A 26,871-nucleotide genomic window follows, 5' to 3' on the forward strand; every position below is an offset into this window, starting at 1 on the left:
TAGAACTTATTGATCGTTATGCTAGCCTTTACATGTCCTAAAAGAAGCTCATTACAAATTTCTTCAATAATCTAACTTACTGAACTATCAATTACAATACTGGACTATCTTTGCACCATACTTTCTGACAAAGCCACATCTATACAATTGTGTAGCTCAATGCTTGTTATTTGAGCAATAGATTGTAGTCGTGATACATCCCTTCCTTATGAGCATTGCTTTAAGTTTGCAATTAATTAAAACAATATATCTGCGAAAATGTATCAAAACGTCAATATATGTAGGACCATTACACGCTATTAAAGTGCCTTGACTATCCCAGTGAAGGATATCTCCATTAATTATCAAAATCCAATTGTTAAATGTCCTATTAACATATTCATCATTCTGTTTCTCACATCTACTCATCTTATGCAACTTGTTCACATAATAAAATCTTTGATGGGAATGCATTTTGCCATGACATTTTTCTTTTTGGTTGTCTACTAACCTCCAACAAAGCAAGCCTACTGACGGTTGATATTTACCTGTTCTACTGTTGTATCAAAATCTATATAGCTGTAGCATCTCTCACTTTCCCACAAGATAGGACATTACTCCCTACACTCAAGCTGTGCAGTACAGCTTGTGACCATCTAAATGGTTGATAGTAGTCTGTCTGCCCCATTACATGAATGGTTATCCCACTTAAACTAGTTATTGGACCCTCTGTTGCCCATATAGACCAAAGTTCACGTGAGATCGTTTTTTATTCGGCATGTTCCGTACTGGCAATACGAACCCTCCAAAGTGGGTCTCCATCAAACCAAGATTCAAACTTTTTGTTGATATATACGATTTTATTTTTTGTTTTTAGAGATGAACACCAATAAACAAAATCATCTTTCTGCAGTTTAGACATGGCATCTTTTGAAGCATGAAGCGCCCTCTTGTATGTACATTCAAAGGAAGAAGTGAGACTATGTTTGCACCAAATGAATGAAGCAATAAGCTCTAAAACATTATTTTCATAGATATTTTATGTACTTGGTGTTTTTAATATCGTCATTGCACGTTATACCAAAGGACTGAATTCCATCATTTTTTACTTTCCAATGAGTTATGCAAGCACTCATTAAGCTTCATTAAAAATCCATTGTAAAGAATTTGCAAGAGAAGTGTGAAATCAATTTCAAAAGAATTTGAATGGAAATTTGGAAATATTTAAAGTAAGGGAATAATTTTCTTCCTCTTTCATTTAAGAGACAAAATTGTCACAGATGTATTGGGATAAGAATAATGCATAGAATAGATAAATAAATGAAATTACAACTTTCCGGCTAGTTAATGTTATTATCATACACATTTCATTTTTTGAGAGAATACAATGAATGAGTTGAAACTCACTTGTGAGATTTACTTGCCTGTGGAAACCATTTTAATCACCTCTACAAAAAATTCCATACCCTACAAATGAATTATCATTCACCAATTACTCAACTCTGAGTTTAAACTTCTTTCGCGATGATGATAGTCTGTATGCATAAATGTTTGTGCTGTCTCTGATCCAGGTTGGCCTAACCACTCGTTGTATAAACCTTTTACCAAGGCGTTTTCAAAGGGATCAGCTACTAAGATCTGTAAATCAGTAAACACAACATTGTCATCCTCTATACTTAAATGTCGACCAACACATTTGTAAACTACTTGTATAATTAGACAAAAGAATCACTCTTAAATGAAACACACATACAAAAGGCTGTCAAAATCATCCTAAAACACAAGGTATGGCTAAATGAAATATACAATCAAAAAGCATTTCTATCCCTGTCATGTTCAACGATCCAGCTAGTTATTTAAATATGTCGTTATGTCCTAAAACAATCCAGCAAGAAATTAACAATGTAAGTAGCTATATCAGTAAATGTTCCATGAAAGAATATGAGAAGTGGATATAATAGATGATTATATATAAATTCATATAGTTAGATCCAATGAAGAAGCGAACTTGATTAAAAACTGAAGGCAAAATGTGAACATTTACAAGATCAGCAGTTTCGCCCCACTAAACTAATTTAGTCAAAGTTTCCCCTACCATAGAAATTTCTACCTTGTGAAATATATTCATAACAAGACTGACCATGCTTAAAGACAGAAATTTTATTAATGCGCATTCAAAAAAATTAATGATAGTTATTAATTTAGAATATTCACTACTAACTACAAATGAACACCAACATAACCCTTGATTATTCCAGAAGCTTCCAAGCATAGTAGACTTACCAAAGACTGACAAAACTCAAGAAGTTTTACTTGCCGAAATGAGTTAATATTAAAAGTTTTATTACTATACCTTTGTTTCCATCCCCCAATTGGGTTGCCTTTTTGCCAATATCACATGCTCTTTGACTTCTTTACATTTTATGCTCACGATTCGTAGCTATTTGACTTTCAACTCATGCATCTTACAGCTTATTAATTGATTTCAAATTGTTATATCATGCCTCCTACAGATCATATAGAACTGTTCCCAGACCCTACTTATGATCTCACATTCTCTATCATTGCTTACTAGAGCCTACAGTTTATTCCTTCGAATGTCATTCTTACTAGGGCCTCTACTTTGGTCTTACATTGTTACATTTTTACTGCCTAGAGTTTTACAGATTGGGCCCACAATGATATATCTTACTCCTTCCAGAATCAAATTACATTTATATTGCAATATCAAGCTTCAAAATTTTACCTATTGGTGCTACAATACCATAATCTACTTTCCAAACCACCTTTTACTTTAAAAGAGCATCATGCCTTCCCCTATGGCACACAGAGCTCAATTTGTCATATTTTTACACTTTGGGGCAGCATACCTTTCCCTTTTTGTCTTGTGTGGTCTTATTGCCCCAAATTCAGCATCCAGTTTAGTGGCTAAATGGTGTACCCTTTTTTCTCTGTCACACTTACATGTTAGACATTTACATTGGGAGCATTGTGCTGTCTGCTCCCATTTTATTTATATTTGGGAGCATCAGTTTCATTATTTTCCTGTATTGTGCTTATTCATGTTGTAACTTGGGGACCTCCCCACTAATTACACTGTAACTTTTGTAAGCCTCATTGTGGGGCCCTTGCCCCTCATTGTGTGTTTATCCCTTTTATTTTGGTTTTACCCCTTCTTTTGGGCCCTTGCCCACAATTTTGATTTCACACCATAATTTCAATTTCTATACGTGCTAGAATGCTAGGGACCAATTGCCTCACTGCACTTTGTAAGCTCATGCTTTTGGATGGTATTTAAAGACCATCTATCCTAGTGCCTCTTACACTTAGAAAGGCGCTTCGGGCCGCTGAGGACCACAACAACATTCTATTACCATTCATTATTATGAATGAGGAGTAAGGATGCCTTGGTATATCGGAGGGGTTGGATAGTCATTTCCTATTAGAGGCAAACTTAGGTCCCCTGATGCTATATACCAATTCACACACAAACAATATACATTATTTACACTTACTGCTCAAGATGCTTGTGTGATTACATAATTAGAGCCTTATATGATCATGTATTTGCATGCTTAGTTTACAATTACTTTCCATGTATTGTTCTTCCCTCTTCCAACAATTATTTTTAGCAAATGGATACAACCAATGTTGGGAGGATATATCACATCACTAACAATCCCATGTTAAGACTTGTACACAATTACAAAAGCTTATAAAGGCTCATCTTATTTAAAATAGATACACAAAATATGAACACACATGATCATATCTTTCCACGGTTTATTTCTGATTAAGAGGTAAAAGTTAAACATATGTTGATGGACAGCAGAAAAATAATATAGCATAGACAACCTAGAATTCACAAGAGAGAACCAAAGCAAACTTAAAGGTTCATAACAAAACATAGAATATTGAAGTCCACAAACTCCTATAGCTCGTCTTCCTAATGCTGCTTGTTCTAGAACTTCAACCAATGATACTCCCTTAGCATCTACTAAGATTTGAGTATTAGGAAAATGGAGTTCGAGGCCAAATTCTTCAATTTCTACCTCAGAACTTTGAGGCATTGTTTTAATTGCGCATTTACTAACCTTAATGATCTTATTAAAGGTTGCTTGTGATGTTTGTCATATCATTTTCCAAGGTAGCAATTCTAGCAGTCTGATTTCCCTTAACCTACTAGAGCTCTTCCTTGAGAGTTGCAATTTATTTTTCAACTTGGCACATTCATTTGAACGAATTTGTTAACCTTGGATATTGCATTCTACATTTGAAATTTTCTTTCCTTCTCAAAAGTTACCCATGTTTACACAATAAGTTGTTTGTGCATAATTAAGAATTTAATATTGTGTCTACTAATCTCAATAGAAAACTATTCAGTTAGGTTATGATGTGCATCAAATTCATTTGAAGAGTCAATAATTTTTAAATAATATTTTTATCCACTTTAGCCATGTCCTCCAAAGATTTGCAATTGACAGCATCCAACTTGTGGTCTCCAACGTTCATAGGGGACTCTAAGACACTTCCACAACACATTTCCCTATTCCCTTTTCCATAGAAAATGCATTAGCCATAAGGACCTGGGGATTCAGCCCAGGGGAGCCCATCGTTTTCCAATTATTTTCTTTTTCAAGCTCAAATCTTTAATATAAACCTTCACATATCTTATCTCCTTGTTGGAGATTGTAGCTGCGATAGAGATCTTTATCTTTGGGCGTTAATACCATTATGGTCACCTTCAACTGAAAAGGACATTTATGATAAGTTGTAATATTAAATATGATGGTATTTGTCATTCAACATGTGTTAAGGCATGAAAATACGAAGAGTTGTACTTGAAGTTAAGAGTCAGTGAAGAGACCTTCTCTTAGAATGTGAAGAGTCTTTCTTTAATTTATATATATCGCTTCAAGAAAAAGACATTGTACAGTTGAATTTTATGATCAATAAAATGATATTTTGTTGTGGTTGGGTTTTTCCCTTCATTCTAGAAGGGTTTTCCCAAGGTATTTTTGGTGTTGATGTTTCCTATTTCAATTATTCCCTATTGTTGTTTATCTTTGAATTCTACGCTAAAAATCCAACATGGTATCAGAGCCAGGTTAGATAACAGCTTATAAGGTGGTTTTCTTGTCGTGCATCAATTTGTATATCTATGACAATATATACAAATCTTTAATATTGTCTGCATTAAATTCTCCTTTGAATTTTTATGTGTGATATTCTTGGTGCTGTTAACTTCTCCTCTATCATATCATCTTTTCTATTCCTTAATTTGTGTTGTGACGTGCTTAGCAGGTGGTTCAATGCCTTCCATCTAAACTCTCATGGGCGCATGTGTATAAATGATGCCAAATTTTATGATTAGGAAGTTTTCTTTACTCTCTGGTTCTATTATCTTTGTTTATCTTCTCTAATATCACTTTGAGTTGTTTCTTCATGAGGCTTTCATCTCTGCTATTGTTGTTCTTTTGGGTAGCACCGATGGCCTTTGTTGTTATTGTAAGTGTCAACTTTCAGAATGTTTGAGGAGCCTTTTGATAGTTGATCCTCCTTACCTTCCATGATGTTTGCTATGTCATTTGTATTTGTTTTTGGCGTTTTCAATAGCTATTAATAGTTGAAGCTTGTCGCTTTAATTTTCTTTGTTGTCAACTTTCTCCCGCATCTAACGTGGTCTCCGCGTCTCTAGTTATGATAACTAGACATTGTCATTTAGTTCCTCTTTCGTCGATTTCCTTTCTGCTGATTATTTTGTGCCTTGCCACTTTGAGTGGTGCTTGTGATTTATTAATGTCATTTTGGATAATCTTTATTTCTTTGCCGCAAGTTTGCTTGCTTTTGCATTTGCATATCATGATTGTGTATTTAATTTAATTTCCCATAGTACCATTTTATTCATGCAATATTATTACTGCTCTTTTATTGGCATATGTAATACTCTGTTTCAAGTAATAATTTCATAATTGTTGATTTAGCAAAGTCAGTTACTAAAAGCCTCTATTGTATTTGTTGGAAATAAAAGTTTGTTTTTTATGTTTGCATGACTACGCGTAGTGTTCTAGTGTTGGTTGGGTGTTGAGGATGAAATCCCTCAATATCGTTACTTGTGCTTCTATTGAGACTTACACAACTATGGGGGTCTGAGTGGGAATTTGTATTGCTTTAAAAATGCTATAAGATCACATGTCCATGGATGGATAGGATACAAGTTAGCGTAAAGACAATACAAGGTCACACAGGGTATTGCCATGGAACTCAAGCTTGCGGAGACATCAGATTGATTTGGGTATTGTTGGAGCTCTGCAATAGTTGTAAAAGGACCAAGCCAAATTGGGTGAAGCTATATAGGCAACTATATTTGATACCGCTCATCCTAGTACAGTGGGAAGGTTGGCCATTATCTTTAGTTTTCTCTGTTATGTCCTAATGGGTCAATTGGTCTAGAGAAGTGTTTTGAGTAGGAAAAAGAGCCTCATTATGGGCACTAGAATACTGTGGGAAGGGACCTGTCATCTATTACCAAATTCAAGCATCGACCATTACGCAGTTCTTCCCTTCAAAATAGAAGGTGCTCAATTTTTTCTACTCAAAGAGAGATTTCTTCAGCCACTCTGCACTACCTCTGGTAGGGTACAATGATTTGAGTGGTCTTATGTTGAAGATGTTGGAATCAAGACTCGTTGTTGGAAGTGCATGCAGAAAGAAAGTCTTTTGAAAGATATGATGACTTCCAAAGAGTGGACATCAGCGTTTGATATTAGTTTTAGGTGGTGGCATTGCCATTAACTATTCACTGGCTTAGGTTTTGAATAACATGGAGGGTGCTTGTTTAGCAGTGATGATAAGGCTGCATAGAAATGATGATAAAGCTGCATTTCTTAGCTTGGGATTCCCCTTTCCAAGGAAGATGCAGTGGGACATTAAGAGTTTATGCATTCTGAATGAGGACTTTATCTAAAAGGGAGATGTTTTAGCTTCAGAGAGAGGTCTCATCTGCCGAGTTCTTGTGCATCTAGAGATAAGTATTTTATGATTATATTTTGCATATTGATTATGAATTTTTGGTGTTGATAGTTGATACTATCAGTTTTTTGATATCTCCCTTGGTTGCAAAAAATGCAACAAGAAGAAATGATGATATTACATTGATATCTGCATTTAGAGGGAGCCCTTGATTCAGAGGAAGATATTCAGCCCCAAAGGGAGGCTATATCACTATCTTTTGTGTTGATCAAAGCCATCCCTGCTGAGAGGGAGTCTTTGTTGAGAGAGTATTTCAATCCTTATATGCATATTATTGAGTTTACTTATCTATGATAAGTTATTGATATATAGAATTGATGGAGATACATCCAAAGACTAGAATGAACACACAAGAAAAGGGAAATATTATTATCAATGTAAAATGCCCTATGGGCTTACAACAGTATGATTCTGGAGAAAGAAATCCTCCACACAGTACCTTCTCTCTAACTCCACTAAGAGCTGCTTTTACAATGCCAAAAACGCTCTTAAATAAGCCCATAATGGTTTAGGGTTAGGAATACATTCTAGAACATGCCAGTTGGCATCCACCGCCAAAACAGAAGGCTCCAAAAATCACGTTAGAAGTTGGTGTAAAATTATAAGAATCCAAAAATGGTAGTCCAACTTCCGGGAGGCATAACTTTTGAACCGTAGCTCCGATTGATGAACCGTTTACATTTCTAGAAAGCTCTCAAAGCGCTCTACAGCCCTATGGACAGCTTCACTCATCCCCCATTTTTCGGCCCCGTACATGGCCATTTAGTGCCCCATATCTGATTTTGAAGCGCTCTTAGGAGGTCTCCAGAAACCATAAAATTGCAATAACTTTCTAACCGTGAAGCCTTTTGACTTGGTTCTTTTTCTGGAGTGCTTTAAATTACAAATATAACCTTCCCTCCAATTTACACCCTCTAACTCACCATAATTATGGCTCAATTACATAGTCCTACTTTTTCGGCATTTACACGTATCCCAAGGTGCTTAAAAACTAATAAAACTCTAACCCAGAAAACTAATAGTGGAACTATGAGAATTGGAACCTTTATTTGACCCAAATGGGTATCCAGAAATGAAAACACATTAAACATAAACTTTTTCTAAGCATATTTTTGGGTGATACAGGATTGCCCTTACACCACTGGATGCTCCTACATCAAGGATATTGAGACTCTTGATGGAAATGACTCTCAGCTATGATTTCCTTCTTGTTAATTATGAATTCTTATTTATGTGAAATAAATTAAAAATTATAAGGTCAACCTGATAACTCTTTCACTTATGAGAGATTCATAGTGAGCATCATGTAGATTGTCCATAATGTCATCACACTGAGAGATTATGTGACAGGAGTTGGAAGTCATGTTGAGAGTCCATGATTGTACCACATTGATAGAGTCCGTGATAAAATGCTGGTTGTAAACCTTAATAACTTGTCATGTTGAGAAATTTCATGACAACATCATGTTGAGCGAGTCCGTAATGAAAGCTGATTGCAATTCTTGCAGGTTTGTCATGTTGAGAGATTCCATGACAACAACATGTTGAATGAATCTGTGATGAAAGTTGATTGTATTTTTGCAGTTTTTTCATGTTGAGTGATTCCATGATAATTAACAATGAGTAAATTGTTCTCTAGTGTCATTTTGAGAGATTCTATGAAAATACTATGATGAAAACTATTTATGTTTCTTGCAGGGTTTTCATGTTGAGTGATTCTATGAATTTTATAGGATCCATGTGATTAGATTTTATCATTGACATTTTGGTTGCAACTTTGTGTGACTATTCAGCTAAAGATCTCTCTTTGGCTAAAAGGGAGTGTTGGAGATTGTTGCTACAACAGAGATCTTTATCTCTGGGCATTAATACCATTATGGTCACCTTCACCTAAAAAAGACATTTATGATAAGTTGTAATATTAAATATAATGGCATTTGTCATTCAACATGTATTAAGGCATGGAAATATGAAGAGTTGTATTTGAAAATTAAGAGTTATTGAAGAGACCTTTGCTTAGAATGTGAAGAGTCTCTCTTTATGTTTTATATATATATATATATATATATATATATATATATATATATATCGCTTCAAGCAAAAGACATTGTACACTTGAATTTTATGATCAATAAAATGAATTTGCTTTGTGGTTGGGTTTTTCCCTTCATTCTAGAAAGGTTTTCCCATGATATTTCCAGTGTTGATGTTTTTTGTTTCAATTATTCTTTGTTTATCTTTCATTTCTAGGTTCAAAATCCAACACTCATGGAACTCAAAATTCTTGTCCATTGAAGTCTAGATCCTTCCAAGGCTTGTTAATTTATATGGATCCCATGACAAGATCCTTTTGTGTTTGAATATTTACTTTGCTACTAACTTTGAGATATGTGATCACTTTAGGACCCCATGCACCTTGAAGTAGGAGCAAAATTAGGGGTTAAATTTGCATATACCCAAGCCATTCCTCATTCAGTTTTGCCTATTTTGAAAAGTAGTATCTTAATACATGTATATATTGACTAGTCGCAATGGTACAAAGTTGGGTTCATTTGCCCAGCCTTTTTAAGCCATTCATTCTTATGTAATCCCCTCGCCCACCTAATTCTGGCTATGTCAACGTCCACACGCGTGTGCACCCGCATGTGCACACAAACACAAAGTAACTCTCATAGGATCTCCTTATCCACCTACTTATCATATATATCCATCCACCTACCTACATTCAGCCATTTACCTTATAAGCTTGACTTATTCCATCCAAGACAAGTTTGCAGGTCACCCTCAAGGTAGCGAACTTACCCTTCCAAATCCAAATTTAAAATTTGGCCAACTACCTCCCTTCACCCTTCTACCTTGAGCGAACTAAACACACATTTGATGCAATTTGATGCTATCTGCTAGTATTTAAAGATAATCTAAGCATTCATTCTAATCATCAAAGAATTTTGTAATCAATATGATGGATCACATCAGTAATTTATTCTTAAGTGCAATCAATTGCAACATACTTTAATTTGGTTTAATAATGAAAGCAAGGAATCAACATAAGGAGGTGCTTGCGGACTGTTTTAAATATTGTTCACTTTTCAAGGATTGATTTAGGCACATCTTTCTAATTAAAAAAATATTCTTTAAGGTATTTTTCAATATGGCCAATCCCCAAACATTCAGATAAGGCAAAGCAAAAAGTTTAATATCAAAACAGCACACCCAGTGTAAAGTACATGCCTAGCCTTGGTAGAGTCACACCACTTGAGGATGATGAAGTGAAGGTTGGGTTCTTTTGGTGCATTGCCAAGATGTATGATGGTGACACTGCTATTGAGATTTACACCAAGTGGTCGGAATTTGTCAATCTTATAGGTAATCCTTAGTCTTAATTCAGTGTTCTAAGTTCTTTATTACTTATAACTTATTTTAATATTATGTTATAAACTTGTAACTTGTAGGATACTCGGATATTGCAAAGGTGGATCTCAAAACTATGGTACTGAAGAATGTCATTTTGTGGTGGATATGTCATGGATCACAATAGTCAAAGATCACCTCACTAACCATTTGATTCCTTTCTCAAGATTGTGGTTCCACCCATTTATAATCTTAACTTTAAGAGTTTTACTTTATCTGATTTATGATTCATTGATTTATCATTTATCATTTGTCACAATTATTTGAACATTTGTTAGTAAGTTGTAACTTTCAACTTTGTTATCTCAGGTTTCTAGCTTCAAAGCAGCTGCAGAGAGGAAATTAGTCTACCTATAGCTTCATCCACTCTGTTAAGAGGAACAGACTTGCCTCTAAGGGAGTAGTGAAGTTTGTTGTTGTACATGGTTTCTTGCAGCTCAAAGATCGCAAGACATGCAAGTACAACAAGATCCCAGCAGCACGAGTAATAGACCCAGAGAATCCGACTCAGATTGATGAGGATAACGATGCAGCAAAAGCCGATGTATGGCTAGTTGGTGTTCCTTTGAAGGATTAGGATCTTACCCATAAAAAGTCTAGTAAGTCTAGTGATGAGGACTTCGGTTTAGGGGATGATTAGAGAGCTTCCGCCCTTACATTCTCATTATTGACATTTTGATTTTGTAGATTGTACTCATTTTGATATGGCCATGACATTTTTTTTCATTTCATTGTTTCCTGCTACTCTGCTCATTATAATCATGAGCATCTTGATCTTTAAGATATATCATATTTATAATTTGAATAATGAATTTTGAATCTTTCATCTTTGTCATTTGATAGTCAATGGTTGACTTACAAGGTACTATGTATGATTTATATTTTTCATTTATCATTATCATTATGTTTTAAACTTTAAAGTTTAATGTTATTAATGTTACAACTTACTAATGACTATGTTACTAAGTCCAATAGTCATTGGTTATAAAGTTACAAATTTGAACTTATGGTTCATGAATTGCATTTCAATTTTCTATATCTAACTATATTTGGTGCGTTATATTGAAGTATCATTTCGTAATGAGCATTTCAAGTCATATATGTATACTATGCAACCCCCCTTCGCACCCCTGTCATCTCCAAATTGAGGCCCCTTTTTTTCCTGCACCTGAAACTCATACTGACATCCCCCACACCGCCACACCCCTGTGCCGGTATAACACTGTCACAGAACTTCTAGAGCAGAACACAACTGAATGCAAGGATGAATTAAGTGCACAAATACAGATTCGCAACAATGTATTTGTCCTACACCCATGGACTTGTCCTCTTATAGAGCAGAAATCAAGCACATAATTTCAGTCATTGCTATTATGGAATCATTTCCTAGCTTTGCAATCAAACAAATTCCAAAATCTCATTTATTTGCAAGCAATCTTCAGTTAACATTCAATTCTCTAGCTTTGTGTTCAAATATTCAATTATTCTATCTCCACAACCAACCTACTTAAATCTAGGCTGATTTATGCTTCTGTAAAGGCATTTTATTGGATTAGCCTAAATCCAACCAACAGGAAACATTATTATCCTTTTTCAACACACAAATAGCCAAGTCATAATAAAAGCAAATAAATATGGGTAATGCTGAGATCAGTGATTCCACAAGGTATGTACTATGAATCATTTGCCTTCAATATATCACTTCACTAAGTACTAACAATTTAGCTTATTCTATTCAAGCTCTCTCTTTCCCCAATTAAAAAAATTCTTACCTCTTGTAAATATGAACTTTCTAATGACTGAATCAAATCCTTCATAGATTGTCCCATCTTGGGCTTGATCTGACCTCCACCGTTCAAGCAACCTGAATGCCATAATTTTAGAACAGGTACAACTGAATTGGATATTAATGCAAATATAATGCTACATGAATAAATTCTGCAATTTGTCTAGAATTAAGAGCTCGAGAAGGAACCTGCAGGACAAGCCATGACCTCCACAAAATGATATTCACATTTTCCTGCTTTTATTTTCCGAACAATATTCTGTAGATTTCGGAATCCATAACAAAGTGCAAATTTTAATACACTTTCTCCATTGACCTACAAAAGTCAGATTATCAATGTTATGCACACTAAGCACTCAGAACAAGCCTTAAAATATTTTTATATAGGTGAGATAGTGAATCTTTATCTCACCTCTAAAGAAACTTCTCGGAAATCTGAATTTCTTAAGATTTTGAATTCAAGTGGTCCTTCAATGTCTTTTTCAAAAATTTGTTTAGCTGCATGGCAGAAAATAGTCTCTGCATAACCACCGGATCCCCCTCGAACACCATATAGGTGGCCTTCATCATCAACATTTGTCAACCTAGAGAACATGCCATCTATTGTCAGTCGACAAGTACATATTCTACAAATAAAGATTCTGACAATAACATGACGAAATTATACTTTCATCTAATATACTACTCAAAATACAATTATGAAAATAGTCTCACAGCTTACAGTCTATCAAGAGGAGCTTCTTCTAGAGACATGAAATCAATATTCTTTGCCTGTGGTTCATGCAAAATGAAGAAAATTAATGTCCTACAAAGTGTAAATCATTTTATTTTAAAGAATGTGTCAATTATGAAAAGCATGTCTAACACTATGGAGTCCCCACAGATATATTCATTGACCGCTCCTATCAGTCTCCTCACCTTAAACAAATCTAACATTTCTCCGGACGTTAATACACAATCTACTTCAGATACCCTGGGTCCTGCAGCTTCTTGACCCGTCTCTCCTTGACGTTCAACTGAAAATATGAAATCATCCCTTGCAGCTTCCAGTTTCTTATCGTAACAGGGCATTATAGTCACATGGAACACGTTTTCTGTCCTGTAAGATGCAATTACCTAGTGTCATTGACTGTACATAACAGATAATGGAATATAGTTTATTTGAAATATCCTATTTATGTTATTTTTGTCTTGCAGAAATGGAGTAAAAAGAATAGTTGGAGCAAAAGGGAAATGATTGGTCGTAAATATAGCAAAAAGATCTAGAAAACAAAATTTTCCTGACAGCTATGTAAACATTGATACAGCATCATAGGTACACTGTACAACAAACTGCCATGTTCACTGTGAAATATTTATTCCTAATCTCAGAATTAATTTAAATATATTCCATGTGTTTCTATTTTTCTTCTAATTTAAAAGGTTATGCTTGGTTACCAAGATCTCACAATCTGCTGATAAATGAATGCCCTGAAGTTTCTTGCCTACACATCTTTTGATCTTGCAAACTTGTAGATTCCAGGGGTTAAAAATTGAATCTCTAATTGTCACCACCTACTTAATGAGATTGTATGATGCCATTGTAAATGGCAACCCACCATTTGATTATGACTTCTGTCAGTTTATTAGTAATAAACTCCAGACTGTTCACTAGAGAAAAAAACTACTAGTATTTTTAGCGTGAGAAAATGATAGCTTTTCCAACACATTCAATTCTACTGGTTTGAAATTTCTCCCTCCAAGGTCTTCTGAAATTACTACTCTTAGATATGTGGCAAATGTGCTTTAATACACAAGGTAGCTCCCTATAATCTGTTATATTTGTCTTTTCTATATTTAGAGATCAAGAAATTCAAATTACCTCCCAGAAAGGAGAAGCAAACTTTATATCATGTCTTTAGACAGCATCCTGAAGTCTAAAACGCATTACATGAAAACTTCTTATCCTGGAAGGTGCATATCTGAGATATGACCCCATGCTCGGATAATCTGATTTTTCAAAATAAAAAGATGCAAATATATGCAGAATTAAATTTTGATGCAGACAAGTAGACTTCCAATAGAAGTGTTATCATTTCAGGGCTGAAAATAGGCTTTCCCATTCAAACCTTCAACCTCTGATATTTGGCACATCTTAAGTATCGTACCCTAGATTTTAGGGTCTAACTTATCCAATCCCCAAAGAGCAATCCTAAGTTGTAGTCAATTTCCTCTTACAAGTCCTTCAGTAATGTCTATATCAATGGCCCAAAAAGAACACCTTCAAGTATATCAAGATATTCTGTAAGTTCCATGGCGTTTCCAGGAGAGGGACAGCAGAACGGCAAGGAAAGAATCTCGGTGACAGCAGTCAGGGGGCCTTTTATGGGGATAGCAATCCACACATAGAGAGAAATTTCTGCAAATTAATCAACAGCCATATAACAGAAGCAGTTTAACATAAAAATGTTAATATGATGTCTGCAGGAGCCATAATGTGAACCACATCCCAAAAGAAACTGTTTATTTGTACTTCTCGTTAGTACCACGCTACACCAGACTATGTTAAATCCACCTTACTTTCTTTTGCAACTAACATAGACAACACTAACAGACTCTAGTGACACATCATGAATTTTGAGATTTTGAGATTCTTTTGAAGTTTGAACAATGAAGTCAGAGATCCAAATTATTACAGTTAATTATAACTGCTACATATAAATGATATGATTTATATCATTAACTGTTATATATATATATATATATAGGAGATGGCTAGGGGACGTCCCCTAACATTCCTGTCCCCAAAATGCCTTGGGGGCAGCAACGGGCATTTGAGAGGTGGGAATGCATCCGTGTGACACAGGATTTTCGAAAATATAACACTACGAAAGCAGTGCATTAAAACTATAAGCATATCCCAAAACTATGTTAAATAAGCACATATTACCACCCCAAACCCACATGCCCGTCCCAAAAAAGGAAACAACAGGGAATGTCCGCTAGTCATCCCATGTCAAAGATTTCAGGACCAAGTTCCCAAAATGCCAGTTAATGAGGCTGGCTTCCCAGCGACATCTGATCATATCCCCAAGACAACTGGAGATGTCTATGGCATCCCTTGATCATTCCAAGGACATCCAAGCACACCTTTTTTCATTGAAAAATGTCTTATGTGGATGAAATATGTCAATATGTACTTAATCATTAAAATGGAATGAAATGCTGCCATCACTTCTCACTGTTAAGGTCTATTATTGAAGCTGCTGTCATAATGATAGTCAAAAGAGTATGGAGGCAGCTTGTATACATCTATCTCATACAAAAATCAATGAACTTTGTACTCGTGGTAATGAAAAACGTGTGTATGTTTACTCTTAAGTTTGAACAATCGCCATTAAAACTGTGGCTGCCAAATTATATGAAATGTTTACAATCTCTAGCACAAAGTTTCAGATTTCCTGTGATGAGTATCTGTTGCCAGACTTTGAGTCTCCCTCTTTTAGGCTTCTAGTTTGGTGCTAAATCAATGCAAATGAGTCTATATCCAAGTCTAGATAGCCAGTATGGGGCTTTCCTTCTCATCTATTTCTATGAGCTTGCCTGTGCTGGTATTGAGCAAATCAAGTGCATATCAGTCGGCTAGGTGATATAGGTATGGTTGGGCAAATGTTGATGCATTTTCATATATGAAAAGAAAGCTAAATCCTTCTTTGAAACACCAATTTGTGCTCAAGCGATGCTCATTCTAAGTCAGATTGCATCAAGAAGAAAGATCCCATGGAAATTACAAGCCAAAGTGGCGAAGTACCTTATTGTACCTTGTAATGTCCCTTATAATATCTTAGGAATAACTTTAATGATAGAAAACTTTTTTCTATTGAATTATTGAAGATATGGAATAAAGAACCAATCTATTGATTCCAACTGTAATATCTTATGCCCTTTCTACTCTGGGTAGCATGTGGAACGCACTTGTGATTACTCACTGATATATATTTATAAAGGATTGGAGGACTGCTGCAATATGACTATGAATATACAGGATATGTCTTATTCTTATGACCAATAATTATCTTTCATATGTTCTCTAAATATATGTATAAAATCAAAGTGTATCCTTGATGATGTTAGGACTGCAATGGAAGCTAACTCTATTGTGACTTAGATAATACTGCATATTGTATCCACCTGTCAATGATACACATTTGCAAAAATTCTCCTTGTTGGGACTGTCAAGTTGTATGTATGATGTGCTAGTCAAACGTTTTCTTCTGCTCCTCTCTGTCCGCTGTTGTCTTATTATGTGAACCGTTGTGCCTTCCTCTTATTATATCCTATCTTTATTCGAGTTCCCCTCTGCCTTTCAAGCGATTGTATATGTCATGCTGGTGTTGGTCTTTTACTCTTTACCACTGAATTCTTCGTAGTTGTTGATTGCTTCTTACAAATTATTTCGAATATGCAATTTCTTGGTTTCTATTTGTTCACTGTTATAATTCCTTCTCTATACATCTCCCAACCACGTTGATCGGTTACAAACAGTCTGATCTCCTTCTTAATGTTTTGTTTTGCTTGGCCCGTCACATGTACCGCTGACTGTGGTTAGTTTGTAATGCCTCCCTCTATATTCTTCCTTCTCTTCTATCAGAATATCTACCACCTCCATCTTTTGCTTTTATCTCCTTATTATTCCCAATAGTTATCTATCTCTTCTACACTCAATTTGACAATATAATTGGACAACTCAGAGATGTATAGTTTCTCACGGCAACGATGGGAATGTTTAAACTAGGCAATCGTGTATGGGCTGTGTACTCATATATCCTTTTCCTTGCTTAATACAGTCTTCAGATGTATAGAGAGTCACCTATCTGCTGTTTGTCAATATTGCCATCCAAGTGTTTGTTGGAGCACATGTATCATACATCCCTAAATAAAAAATTCTTTTCTTCCTTTTTTCCAATTTTACATCCTTATACGCCCTTCTCTAAACTTGCAGATGGTAATATCATAATGTCTTGTTCGATCCCCCCTCAATGTAATAAGGGATTTCCATCTTATATCTCTCGTCAAGCATGCTAGGTCATGTGTGGAGGAGATGCAACAGTCCTAATGGTTGTGAAGATCGGTTGGTGTCTTCCAACCCTAACAAATCGTCTCAATCGACAATCACTATGGAATAGTCGACAATTGGTTAGTTTCATGTCCCCATCAGAGCTATGGCTCCCTTCCATCTTGCCTATCATCAACCAAATGATTGAAGTCTCAATTACTCTGAACAGGAGTCATTGAAACTTTGGACACTTTGGACTCGGTGTAAAATCTAATGGTCTCCCACGTGGGCAATTATTGAGTCCCAGATATACTAGATATATTGTATTATCAAGTTTATATTGATTATATTTTCAATTATATCTTAATGATATTTACTCTCGATATATTTATAATAGATCCACTATTATTTCAATTTCAATTGTTTAATTAATTTATTATTTATAATTTTGACTAATACAATAATGATCTTATCAATTAGAACCAATATCTTTACAGTAAAAATATATTTGTAATAGGTAAGAGCTTACAACACAACTGTAACTTGTGAGCCTCTCATGTGGGAGGTCTTGGGTTCGAATTCGCTTAACACAAAAATAATTAATTAAAATAAATAACAAATATTAATCTAGGCTTCAGTTGTTTAATGATCGAAAAAAAAAAAGTATATATATATATTTGTAATAATAATAGATTTATTATTTAATTATATATTTACTATAGAATTATCTTATATTGTATTACCACAACATATAAATTGATATAATATTATATCTATTTGATAAAAATAATAGACTATATTATAATACTTATTATTTATCTATTATTATTTAATTAATCAATTAATATATTTCAATTATAATCGCTCATCATTTAATTGTTTCATCCTTATTATCATTAGATTATGCTCTGGAAGAGGGGACATTACATACCTGAAATAAATAAAGATAATTCTTATTAGGACCAGACACAAGCTTCCCCAAATGGAGTAACAGTGTAAAATACTCAGTGGTGGTCGGTTTCGAGAATTGCCTTCTTTTAGTGTGCCAAGGCCCCTTGCAGAGCTACAAACTTGATTTTTCGAAATTGATATTTATAAAAGTTTTTAAGCTTTAATCTTAAGATCTTTCTCCTAAGGCATTTACAGGAATCCTAAGTGAATGGATTGATTAGATGAAGTAATTTCAGAGAGGTCTTTGTCATTTCAGAAAATCACCTTTGTGACTCCTCTAGCTCAAGTAGCATACCTTGAAAGGCACTTTTCTGCAGTGCATTAATCTACTCAATTGGCAAGATTTTCATGTTGATGTGCATTCTAGGAGTAATAAGGAGTATGGTGAGCATGAAGAAGCTGTTTGTGGAGTATTCCTAATGCAGTAGAGAGGTTTCCATAATTTGGCTACTTTGAGTGTGCATCGAAGCCGCTATCCCCATTTTCTGAAGAGGCAAAATCTAATGAGACTATAAGTATTTTGGAGAAGATTTCACCTCTATAGAAATTGAGGAGGTTACTGAGCAATCATTAATTGTTTTTAGAGCATCCTAAAGAAACTAATGATGCTTCAGAAAATGGTCTTTGTAAGTACGCCATGGCTTCTAGTGTACCCGTGACCCACAATTTCCGAAATGAGAATTTGTTGAAGTTGTCAAGATATATATCTGGAGTTGTCATTTCCTTAAGGTGCCTAGAGGAGCCTTGTGCTAAAAATGCATTCAGATAGGCTAGCTACATATGAATCCAATCAATGTCAAGTTTTGACTATCCTCAGTGCGCTTTTGCACTTATACCCTCAATTTTCTAAAAAGGTGAATTAGAGGCAATACATCGAGTGTAAATGTAAAAAGGTTGTGCCTAAGACATTTTAAAGTTGATTCCAAGCCAATCATGCAGTTGAAATGAAGGAATTCAAACAAATTAAAGCTTTTTCGGAAATGCATCGTTTTAACTACGCATCCACCAAAAGAGCACTTGATGAGGCTCTTCTCCGATAAAGCAAAGATGATAGAAGGAAGGCTTGTTTATAAGGCGGAATATTCGTTGGATTCCCAACATGTGCTATGCTCAGAAAAGTAGCAAAGACATGAGGAAATAAAGGGAAGTGAGTGTTGATATTCACCAGTTTCGGAAAAGAAGCTAAAGTGCTAGACTCCCGATCCAAAGATGAATGTCGAATTTTTAAAGGCATCGAGAAATCACCAAAACAGCTACGCCCCTGAAGTGTTAATTAACATGGATCATTTTTGCAAATGTAATTATATTGCCATTGTTATCGATATGTTCCAAATGCAGATTTGGATCTCATATAAATATGACAAGAGGAGACATGTCTCTAAGGTTTAATCATCATTTAATTTATTATTTAATAATAATAATTTGTATGTATATGTATATGTATATGTATATGTATATGTATAATGTATATATGTATTATATATCATATAATACATATATTATATACTATAATAATATTTATTATTACATGAATATGTATATATAGGAAACGATGATTTACCAATAACAATAATGTATATTGAATCAATCTGACTGAAGCTACAACTTTAACACTCCCTCTTAGCTAGGGAGGATTTGTAGAACACATTATGTTCTCAAGTATATGAAAGTATGATATTCAATTCACTATAAGGCTAAATTTCTCAACACACCCTCTTTAGCAAACAGAATTGAAGTAATTATAATACAAGATTTGAGCACCACTTTAAGTGTGGTCTATGACATATTTAAGTTATAGTGTCCGGCAAGATCCGGCCCGAAGAACCATAACAATTAATTTTCATGGTGTCTGGCAAAATCTAGCCTGAAGAACCATGATGACATGATTATCAAGGTGACCGGCAAAATTCGGCCCAAAGAAACATAATAAGTTGGTTATCAAGGTTTCCAACAAAATCCGACCCAAAGAACCATGATAACACTTGCTCCAACACATTTTGGTGTTAGGAGATAGAGCAACTATTGATAAAGTCATCACCTTCCGATGGTTACCTTCTGGTTGATTACATTCATTATTATGATAACAGGTCTACCATTTATAAGATTGTCACCTTACAATGGTTACCTTTTGTTTATATATGCCAATGAAAGATCGTCACCTTTCATTACATATCATATGTGAAATAGTAACCACCATCAACCAAGTCAGAGGGTGGTACAAAGGCTTTCACCATAATTCTATCTCATAGAGAAGAATACATTACAATAAATTTTACTTAGAACTTCTCCTCATAGAGAAGATAACATTTACAGAGGATTGCACATCAAAATTAACCCTCTAAACATCGATCCTAGGAAGTCAAGTCCTCTAGTTACTTCCTTAGAAGCTCTCTTCACCCAAGGGTGCCTGTCGAACTCACACTGAATCTGATATCAATCTTTTGATTTTCTAGTGATAAGTCAATACTTCCTCATTATGCACTCTAGAGTAGGCCCATCAAAATCATGCAGCCACACACATGTACTTCTAGACTCCCTCTAAGTAATAATCTTCTAAGCTCCTGCATTGCTTTAGAAGAAGTGTCATACTTCCTCTTAATGTAGAAGAATCTCATAATCTCAATCATCAAAGAGGTTTGCTTCAAGAGCCTCATTTTATCCATCTTGACCTTCATGGTCTTTGGAGCTACTATCACTAGATTGAGTCTGCACAATATTAGGTAGCATATGTAAAGTACCAGCCTTCTTTTCCTGTAAGAATATCCTCAAATATAAAAGAAAAGATCAAGGCAAATAACCTTTATAGTATGTATAGAATTACAAATAAGAGAGAGACTACAAAGAGTAGATAAATGTAAACAATAAGAATACTTATCTGTACATGAAGATTCAGAAATTTCATTTTTAGATTATTTGAGAATGGAACATCTCCCCTCTAAATAAGGTTCAAGTGGGAATGGAACATTGACTATTATCTAATATGCAATTATATATCTACGATGGTGAAGATAATTAGTTCCTATTATCGAAGAGTCTGTTATTTGCCAAACTGATGTTCCAATCTCAGTGTACATATTACATTCATCTGAACCTATTTAAGTTTAACACCAAGTCTAGCAAAGAACAATATATCATTTCATTCCCGTATATTTAAAATATCTTTCCTGTAAGCTGCAAACTTATTTAATATTATTTTCGATATGAATTTTTGACTCTCACAAGTCTGGAAGGAGGGCCTTCTATTTTCACTGGTGATCAAGTCAAGCTCCAAGCATTCAATTCGAGTCATTTCATATTTGGCACACACTGGTTCAATAGTAGTTCCAAGTCTTTGACATCATGTTTGAGCTCATGGTCTCCTCGAATTTACCACTTGTGATGATTTCTCATAGCAACATCAGATTAGATTGTTGGTCAGGTTTGGAAGACATACATCGAGCCCAACATTTGGGGTAAAAGTATTGATCTGAAGCTGAAGACATTGTGCATTTCAAGAGCCACCCTTATTATCATCTGACTAGACTCACCTTGCAGCAATTAGTTTAAGAGCATGATCTTGCATTTGCAAACCTTGCTCTCATACCATGTTAAGTAACATGGATCATTTCTGCAAACGTAATTATATTGCCATTGTTATCGATATGTTCCAAATGCGGATTTGGATCTCATATAAATATGACAGGAAGAGACATGTCTCTAAGGTTTAATCATCATTTAATTAATATATTTAGTAATAATAAATTGTATAATATATATATGAATATATATAATGTATATCTGTAGTATAAATAATATTATATATATATACTATAATATACATAATAATATTTATTATTTACATGAATGTGTATATATAGGAAATGGTGATTTACCAATAACAATAATGTATATCAAATCAATCCGACTGAAGCTACAACTTTAACATGAAGTAACTAAAAGTATTGCGAAAAAGTGGATGGGTTACTCTGAAACTTAATGAAAAGATAGTTGTATTTTTTCAAGCTAGATTCGCACCTCAAGAGCTTATGAATTGCGCCGGGAAAGCATCATTTTTGCTATGCTCGAGCTTAAAAGGTAAAGCTTTATGGAATTTATTGTACGGATCATTCTTAAAGCCAAATTTGATTTAAATATAGTCGTTAACCCACCACAATAATGGCGAATATGATCGTTACGTTCCTTAAAGCCATAATTTGCTTAACTCCCCACGCCTCACTCATGCGACACAGGAAATCCGAGAAGTAACAATCACATTCAAATTGAATAAAGATCGCATTGGTGGTGTTTCCATTTTATCTTGCATCGGTAACTATTTCTTCCTGTGTGCGAATTGCTTGTTACTCTGAGCTTTCATGTTGATTCATGGCCTTAGGAGCTGGTATGCAAGATAAACTACCTGGTTTGGTGAGTAAGTTGAAGGAGTACATGGATACTTCTTTCCATTTTTACGACCTCTCTAACCTCCATAGAAGGATGACCAATTCATCCAATTACACAGAAACTCAAGGAAAGTGGTCTGGTTGAAGATGCAAGATTCCCCATGGTCGTTCAGGCACCCAAGCTAGTGCACGAGTGTATTGCCCGATATGATTGCAAGACAAAGCAGATAAGGATGTTGGATGAATCTAGATTGCTAACATTTGATAGAGCCTTAATGCATAATGCTTTTGGATTGCCAAACAGGAATGAATTTTGTGATATAGATTTTGCGTCTTCTGACTCTTATGTATAATGAAAAGAGAACCCTAAGGCGAGGAGATATGTTGAGCATATGGTTCCAGCCATCGAAAAGTAAGAAGAGTGCCCTAAGGCAAGGAGATATGTTGAGATATGTTGAGGACACATGGTGATAGAGATAGTTGAACTCCAGAAGAAGGGAAGAATTGAGGAATTAACTCCAAATGATTTCCAGATAAAGACGATTGATATAGGGCCGCCAATACACAATTCTATGGTCAACATATAGAAATCATCAAATATAAGAATTGAAGATAGATTGGAGGAATTGAAGTCAGCAAAGGAGACACTGAAAGCCTTCAACAAGGAGTTAATTGATTACATCAGAGCAATGCTTGGACCTTTAGCCATAGTGCCGGTAGATAGTGCTTTTGCAAGCACATTTGATCCAAAAGCGGAGGAGAACAAGAACTTGCTGATGAAACTGCAATAGGAGAGGCATCTTGGGCAGATTGGTCGAGCATGGATTGAAGATCTGAAGGCCTGGGGTCCTCCTCTAATTGAGAACCTAGGCAATCTGATTTTGGATGCAGATAGGTTGAGAGAAGTTGTATCTACACACCAACTCTCAATGCAAACAAAGTCAGAGAAGCTAACAGATGAATTGGCGCTGCTCCAAGAAGTGATATACATGAAGACTGATGTTGCCACTAGCCTTGGCATCCTTAGGACTGGCAGAGAGTCATTGCTTCACTGGAAGCAATTAATGGAATTCAAAAAGGAAAGCTTGGTTAAGGCTGAGCATGAGTTGAAAAGTGTGGATGAGAATGTGAAGAAAGTAATTGAGAAAGTCTACGTGTATCTCAAGGATTTACACACTGAGTCATATGTAACTGCAAACAAGCAATTGGTAGACATTGAGCGAATGAAAGTGAAATTCATGGAGTTCGTAGAAGAATCCACTAGCCTCGCCAACTTTCAAAATTCTAAGATCTCAGAGCTAGTTGTTGTTGATGCAACATTGAAAAGGGCATCAAAGAAGCTCCAATCTAAAGTAACAACAGTGGAGAATCTGACGAAGCACCACGATTACTAGGTGATAAGAGCCGATAATGTTTATAACTTTATATTCCAGGAGTCAAAGAAAATGAAGTAAAGTTGTATTTCTTTAATATGTTAGTTGTTAGTTAACACCTGGGAAAAAGTGGTTGTTACAAACTGTGTCTGTTTATAATATGTCAGTCTTTTGAATCCCCAATAAAATTGCAAAATACATGGAAGTTATGAGGCACAATTACTTATGGAGGAGGAACAAAGAGTGGTCCAAATACAATCTAGTGAAGTGGGACGAGATCTGTAGACCACTATAGAAAAGCGGTTTAAGCATAAGGAAGTGTAAGGACATGAATATGGCATTTGGCTCCAGACTAGTGTTGCCTATCTGCACTAAGAGGCTTAAGTTCTGGATAAGATCATACGGGCTGAATAGTTAGAGAATAAAGCATAAGATCATACAGGTTGAAGATTTAGAGAATAAAGAGGACAACCTCATCTACGACAAAGTTTTGAACGCTTTGGCATGTGGAGCTTCTTGGAGACTTGTTGCCAATGCAACACACCTGATTTGGTGTGTAGACTAGGAAAGGAGATTTTTTTTTTTAATTATGAATACAGCTGGATGGCCCAGCATCCCAAAGCTATACGGGACCCTGTTTGCTATAAGCTAGACCCCATTTCAATACACATGGTTTTATGAATTTGGCTGAGCATGAAACTTCTACCATAAGTGACTCGGCATCTTCCACTTACCAAATAGTCCTACAATTTTAGCTCATATTCCAATTTAGTTTTGTGGGTCCAAGATGGGTAGCTTTGTGGTTCCAAGATGGGCCCTTGCTTCCTCGACATATTCAGTTTCCTATAAATCAGCCAATATTTTTGAAGTTTTCTATATGCTCTGTAAAAGTTGTAGCTTCAGTCGAATTGAAGCATCTAGTAAATCAGAATGGGATATATTAACATATGTATATTTACTTATTATATTGTGTGTGTATAACTGCATTATATATATAATTGATGAACAATTTATTATGATTTGCTAATACATAACAGTCCGATCTTATTCATGTATTACCCGATATTATCCCTGAAATAATCGGGCACCAAACAGAGTTAATCAGGTGATATTGTATACAATTGATCAGCACCTTGCACATATTATTGGGCACTAACTAAAGAGTGTTTATGTTATATTAACTGGGCAGTAATGTCCACGTAGGGAAATGACCCTACATGGCAATAGCCACGTAGAGTCATGTCTCTATGTTAATATGACCTTTTCCATATATATATTTAGTGTGTGTGCTGCTGAAGAGAATATCAACAATCGTCAGCACTGACTAGTATCTCCAGCAGCAAATTGTTCCATATCATATCTGCAGTCATTCAGTCTGAAATGAATACTTTGCTCTGCTATAATATCAGGAGTTACATACATCAGTTTTGATCATTTGAATTAGTTATATATCAGTCACAGTCATATCAGATTTGTATATACAGTCATACATATCAGACTTCCAGTTGAGCATTATTAGAATCCTACTGTCTGTTACTCTATCAGAGATCCTATATTCCTTTACATGCTCCTTCCTATGGTCGAGACATTTTACACTTCCAACTCTATATCCAATATTTGAAACCAAGAGATTCTTTGTTTGTAAATTGTTAGTATTATCTATTTAGGCAAGACCTTGCTCCAATCAAGTTCCATGTCAAGACTATCACTGTTATCCCATATTCCATCTCCATACATTTCATTTGCAAATAGTACTCCCTCAAAATATCCCAATTATGATCAAGTGACACATCACCAATAACTATACTAAAAGACAATTTTCTAGAGGATTATAATTGTGCACTGTTTAAACTTACAATTGTTAATGTAGGTTTTACTTTTGATTTTCACAACTTAGAATGACTATCATTGCTGTATTTACTTCTAGCATATTTATACTTGCAGCGAGGTTACTCAGAATGGCCAGACTTGATTCATTTGTATCTTTGCACCAAAATTATATTAACACATAATGTAAATTATAAAGTACAGGTTTGCTTGATTTCACAACGGGTCCACCAAGGCCTAATAAAAGTTATCTTTGTCTTGGCCAAGTCCCTTCGTGGCTCTACAAAATGTTAATGACCAAGAATGTGACATTACTCCCTATAGCCAAAGACACTGGGATGAAATTGAAACCACAATTTTGAGGAAAATCACCAAACCCTTTTGCAAATGTGTACTATGCCCCAAAGCACAGTACAAGATACGACCCAACACAAACTGCAAAAGGCCACATTATTGTAGGTGAAAAAACAGGCAAAACCAGAAAATGGAATCTGAGACACAGATTAGATAATACAAAACTTTGTTTGAGGGTAAAACGGTTAGACCCAACAGATAATTCTTGAGGAGAAATTGTCAAATTCCAACAGATAATTTTTGTGGAAAAATTAATAGAAACCACCAGAAATTTTTTAAGGAGAAAAAAAAAATGAAAACCCATGAAAATAATCTCGAGGTAAAAAATTACGAAAAATCCTGAAAAAAAATTCAAGGGAAAAAATTTGTGTAAACCCATCATAGAAACCTTCATGCAGCAAAACACAGACTTTGTGTAGTAAACAACAATTGTAAGCAGCATTCAACTCACAAAATGCACATGCAAGCAACATTCAACTCACAAAATGCACATTGCAAGCAACATTCAACTCACAAAATGTGCATAAAAGCAACATGGAAGTACATGCAAGAAATATGCAAATACATGCAACCCTAGAAAATTAGAGACTCTTGCTCAAACCAGAAAACCACGCGATAAAAAACCTTGACTAGACTTGTGATTTCAACAAAAGTATTCAAAAAGGAACCACACAACAACAAAAGTATTCGAAAAGGAACCACACAACATTTTTATAAAATACCTCCAATGATTTTATTTTAAAA

General features: G+C 35.0%; 1 protein-coding gene across 2 annotated transcripts in view; it reads right to left on the reverse strand.

Moving 5' to 3' along the window:
* Positions 1-1,202: 1,202 nt before the first annotated feature.
* Positions 1,203-26,871, reverse strand: part of NAR1 (ferredoxin hydrogenase) — a 125,305-nt gene continuing 99,636 nt past the window's right edge. For both annotated transcript variants that reach the window (XM_089801610.1, XM_089801609.1), the window contains exons 8-13: positions 13,127-13,307; positions 12,930-12,979; positions 12,621-12,792; positions 12,398-12,524; positions 12,195-12,286; positions 1,203-1,617 (exon numbers count right to left, since the gene is read on the reverse strand). In XM_089801610.1, the coding sequence (XP_089657736.1) occupies positions 1,465-1,617; positions 12,195-12,286; positions 12,398-12,524; positions 12,621-12,792; positions 12,930-12,979; positions 13,127-13,307 (775 nt within the window). In that variant the 3' untranslated portion in view covers positions 1,203-1,464. The remainder of the gene's footprint in view (positions 1,618-12,194; positions 12,287-12,397; positions 12,525-12,620; positions 12,793-12,929; positions 12,980-13,126; positions 13,308-26,871) is intronic.

This window comes from Cupressus sempervirens, chromosome 9 (genome assembly GCF_028749045.1).
Source record: "Cupressus sempervirens isolate cs-2001-9-10 chromosome 9, ASM2874904v1, whole genome shotgun sequence".
In the NCBI taxonomy this organism is placed as follows: Eukaryota; Viridiplantae; Streptophyta; class Pinopsida; order Cupressales; family Cupressaceae; genus Cupressus; species Cupressus sempervirens.